At 48.5% G+C, this 5,325-nt stretch overlaps 1 protein-coding gene across 1 annotated transcript; it reads right to left on the minus strand.

The window, feature by feature from the left end:
• Positions 1-2,556: 2,556 nt before the first annotated feature.
• LOC138363283 (uncharacterized) lies at positions 2,557-3,633 on the minus strand. Its single transcript, XM_069322294.1, has one exon. The coding sequence runs from the start codon at positions 3,631-3,633 to the stop codon at positions 2,557-2,559; it is 1,077 nt and encodes a 358-aa protein (XP_069178395.1).
• Positions 3,634-5,325: the final 1,692 nt, after the last annotated feature.

The raw sequence follows: 5,325 nt of genomic DNA on the forward strand, positions 1-5,325 counted from the left end.
CACTGAAGGTGACCCAGTGTCCAAGTCATCCTCGTCCAATCTGCGGCCGATTCCAACTTATTCTGAGGCTATGTTCGTCCAAGCTGTGGCAGATCTCAACTTATACTGAGGCTATGTTCGTCCAAGCTGCGGCCGATCTCAACTTATCCTGAGGCTATGTTCGTCCAAGCTGGGGCGTATTCCAAAAACACATTCCTAAATTCGAACGTACTGAATAATTAAAAAGGTTATTTTCTCAGCGATAAATGTATATTATATTTCGCACATAGGAAGATAACCAAGCAATATTCGAGAAAAGTTTGAGCACAGGGAGTTGAGTGTTCAGCCTGTCTTCATCAACAATGACCAAATGCTCGTTAATCCAACCACCAATGCTGCATAAAATGACACATAGGGGGTGAATATGCAATATTATTGTATATTCAAGTTTTATGTATAGTTAGACATAGATTAGGTTAAATGTTTAGGTTCTGGTGGCTATTTCTTGTATTCGAAGTATGTGGATAAACAATCCGTCCTCCAACCCGTCTTCAAACTAGGCTGTTTAAAGCAGCGACCGTCCTTCCCAGACGCATTAATCAATTAAACATACTGTGTATTAAACATTGTTTTTTCTCATATATAAATTAATATTATTTTACATTGACTGCAGTGACTGACACACACAGCCAGGCAGTGACTGACACACAGCCAGACAGTGACTGACACACAGCCAGGCAGTGACTGACACACAGCCAGGCAGTGACTGACACACAGCCAGGCAGTGACTGACACACAGCCAGGCAGTGACTGACACACAGCCAGGCAGTGACTGACACACAGCCAGACAGTGACTGACACACAGCCAGACAGTGACTGACACACAGCCAGGCAGTGACTGACACACACAGCCAGGCAGTGACTGACACACAGCCAGACAGTGACTGACACACAGCCAGACAGTGACTGACACACAGCCAGACAGTGACTGACACACAGCCAGACAGTGACTGACACACAGCCAGACAGTGACTGACACACAGCCAGACAGTGACTGACACACAGCCCGGCAGTGACTGATACCCAGCAACAGTGACTGACACACAGCCAGGCAGTGACTGACACACAACCAGACAGTGACTGACACACAACCAGACAGTGACTGACACACAGCCAGACAGTGACTGACACACAGCCCGGCAGTGACTGATACCCAGCAACAGTGACTGACACACAGCCAGGCAGTGACTGACACACAACCAGACAGTGACTGACACACAGCCAGACAGTGACTGACACACAGCCCGGCAGTGACTGATACCCAGCAACAGTGACTGACACACAGCCAGGCAGTGACTGACACACAACCAGACAGTGACTGACACACAGCCAGGCAGTGACTGACACACAGCCAGGCAGTGACTGACACACAGCCAGACAGTGACTGACACACAGCCAGACAGTGACTGACACACAGCCAGACAGTGACTGACACACAGCCAGACAGTGACTGACACACAGCCAGACAGTGACTGACACACAGCCCGGCAGTGACTGATACCCAGCAACAGTGACTGACACACAGCCAGGCAGTGACTGACACACAGCCAGGTAGCGACTGACACAGCCAGGCAGTGACTGACACACAGCCAGGTAGCGACTGACACAGCCAGGCAGTGACTGACACACAGCCAGGCAGTGACTGACACACAGCCAGGCAGTGACTGACACACAGCCAGGCAGTGACTGACACACAGCCAGGCAGTGACTGACACACAGCCAGGCAGTGACTGACACACAGCCAGGTAGCGACTGACACAGCCAGGCAGTGACTGACACACAGCCAGGTAGCGACTGACACAGCCAGGCAGTGACTGACACACAGCCAGGTAGCGACTGACACAGCCAGACAGTGACTGACACACAGTCAGGCAGTGACTGACACACAGTCAGGCAGTGACTGACACACAGCCAGGTAGCGACTGACACAGCCAGGCAGTGACTGACACACAGCCAGGTAGCGACTGACACAGCCAGACAGTGACTGACACACAGCCAGACAGTGACTGACACACAGCCAGACAGTGACTGACACAGCCAGGCAATGTGATTTATGCTGACAACATATTCGATTACCTGTCGATGATTCCTAGGATCAACGTCCCCGCGTCCCAGTCTCTTGGTTGATGGTATCGTCGCCCAGGCTGTCCGATGCGGCTGCTGGCATTCCGACGTATGATTCACAGCCTGGTTGATCAAGAAAGGGAGTCAGAGGCATACATATCCGAATACACCAAAGGGGAAAATAAAAGTCAAAACAAAGAGAAAGAGCAATAAAGGGGAGAGTAAATAAAGGCAGATTGAAATAACGAAAGAGAGGAATGAAAGACACATTAATAATTCAGGACAATCGTGTAAGAGGAGAACGCCGATATACTCGTAATCCCTTTTAAGGCATCGGATTACCTAATCCGGATTACAATAATTTTATAACGGAACTTCTTTCCCGTCCATCTGAGTAAGCTTGGGTTTATATCTAGCTACTCTCTAGTAGTCCCCAGTACAGGGGCTATCTTCCTAGTAATCCACAGCACAGGGGCTATCTTCCCAGTAGTCCCCAGCACAGGGGCTATCTTCCCAGTAGTCCCCAGCACAGGGGCTATCTTCCCAGTAGTCCCCAGCACAGGGGCTATCTTCCCAGTAGTCCCCAGCACAGGGGCTATCTTCCCAGTAGTCCCCAGTACAGGGGCTATCTTCCCAGTAGTCCCCAGCACAGGGGCTATCTTCCCAGTAATCCACAGCACAGGGGCTATCTTCCCAGTAATCCACAGCACAGGGGCTATCTTCCCAGTAGTCCCCAGCACAGGGGCTATCTTCCCAGTAGTCCCCAGTACAGGGGCTATCTTCCCAGTAGTCCCCAGCACAGGGGCTATCTTCCCAGTAGTCCCCAGCACAGGGGCTATCTTCCCAGTAGTCCCCAGCACAGGGGCTATCTTCCCAGTAGTCCCCAGCACAGGGGCTATCTTCCCAGTAGTCCCCAGCACAGGGGCTATCTTCCCAGTAGTCCCCAGCACAGGGGCTATCTTCCCAGTAGTCCCCAGCACAGGGGCTATCTTCCCAGTAGTCCCCAACACAGGGGCTATCTTCCCAGTAGTCCCCAGCACAGGGGCTATCTTCCCAGTAGTCCCCAGCACAGGGGCTATCTTCCCAGTAGTCCCTAGCACAGGGGCTATCTTCCCAGTAATCCACAGCACAGGGGCTATCTTCCCAGTAGTCCCCAGCACAGGGGCTATCTTCCCAGTAGTCCCCAACACATTGGCTATCTTCCCAGTAATCCACAGCACAGGGGCTATCTTCCCAGTAGTCCCCAGCACAGGGGCTATCTTCCCAGTAGTCCCCAACACATTGGCTATCTTCCCAGTAATCCACAGCACAGGGGCTATCTTCCCAGTAGTCCCTAGCACAGGGGCTATCTTCCCAGTAATCCACAGCACAGGGGCTATCTTCCCAGTAGTCCCCAGCACAGGGGCTATCTTCCCAGTAGTCCCCAACACATTGGCTATCTTCCCAGCAATCCACAGCACAGGGGCTATCTTCCCAGTAGTCCCCAACACAGGGGCTATGTCTAGTAATCCTTAGCACAGGGGCTATCATCCGGTAGTCGCCCCACACAAAGGATATCTTTCTAGTGGTTCCAAGCATTCCTTCCACATGGGGCTGAAGGAGTGTTCCGCTTTACAGCCCTGAGGTCAATTAGTTTAACCCAGATGATCTGGTAATACACTTAGTTAAGGGGGCCCTGATCTCATGTTCAGTCCCATTTCGTCCTGCGATCTAGCTGACAGCGACTTAATGGTTACTGGAAGGCTTATCCGGACGTTGTCCCACTCAAATAGGCTTTTTCAACTTTTTGGGATAGATTAGGCTAGGTTAATTTGGATTAGATTAAAGATTGGTTGGGATACATTAGGGTATTGTAGTAAAAGTGTTATATATATTATTGTACCGGATTGACTGTTTTGTTTGGATGCTCGCTTGACTTATTTTTGTCGTCAGATCAGCTGTGTCGTACGTGCTTGTGTACAGGTTGGTGGAATGTTAACTTCTAGTTTATTTTCTATATATTCTAGCTTTAGTCATGTGCAGTTGGCTTATTATAGTGAATAGACAATGCTTAAACTGTGTATAAGTATAATATATTATATGGCTTGTGTCATTGCAGGATGTAACTGTACTGTAATTATTTGATCAATAAAGCCACAAGTCTGACAATGCTTGTCCTTTACCTCAGGTATTATGGTTATTCTTGGCATGATACCAGTTGGTAAATGGGCGCCATGGTCTGAAACTGCTTGTGGGGGGGGGGGGGCGACGTTTGTAAAATAATAAAACATTTTACTAATTTCCAAGTGGCACTTGATGCATTAGAACAAAAATTGCTTCACACTGCTGTAACTCATAGTGTGGAAAATGCTTAATTATTCCTGCAAAATTGTCTGTACGTGTGTTTTGTAGTCAGTAAAAGTCTGTATATTAAGTCTTAGCCTGTAAGCCTGTACCTCTCTCTGCAACTTATACATGGTTGTGGGCTTATCTGTGAATATCTGAGTCTGTGAAAATCATTTTGAGGCAATGGAGTGGCTTTAATACGTGTTTTGGTGATTCCCAGACGGGAATCTGAGAAGTACGGTACGGTTCAGCCAGGGACGGTACGAAAGCTGAAATATGAACCAGTGACAAGTGAAGGTAGTGGTGGAGGCTGTATGTGGGAATTTTAGTGTGTTAGTGTGTTAAGTCACTACCAAAAGCTACATAGAGACGAGTAGGTTGCGAAATCAGCCCCGTCCAGACAGCCTAGTTAACGGAACGGATCAGAGGTCTCTTGAATGCGTTCCCGGACCCCAGCGAGGACGCCTAGTGCAGACGAACACCGAAAGGGGGCAGCCTGGATGAAGTTAGTGGACATCCCCCGAGTCAGAAGAGTGCTTATGACATCACAGGACATCCGGTGAGGGAGTGATGTCAACGGAGACAGCGGTTGAAGCAGCGTGAAGCAGAGTGAGGGCAAGAGCGATGGGAAGTTCTACGCTCCAGTTGATGAAGTTTCATATTGACATAAAATACAAGAAAATTAAAAATACAGTAATAATGCTACTTTCTGATTACATTTTTTTGTGTGTGGATAGGTAGGCAGGAGGGTAACACGGTAAACAAAATGTTGAAGTTCTTGCAAGGAAGGATCATGTATAACATTTGGGGTTTAAGGCTCATACTGTGATAATATGAAACATTGGTTTACTGAGAATTATATAAACTAAATGTAATGTAGTATTTCCCTTGTAGGTT

Source organism: Procambarus clarkii, chromosome 10 (assembly GCF_040958095.1).
Source record: "Procambarus clarkii isolate CNS0578487 chromosome 10, FALCON_Pclarkii_2.0, whole genome shotgun sequence".
Lineage (NCBI taxonomy): Eukaryota > Metazoa > Arthropoda > Malacostraca > Decapoda > Cambaridae > Procambarus > Procambarus clarkii.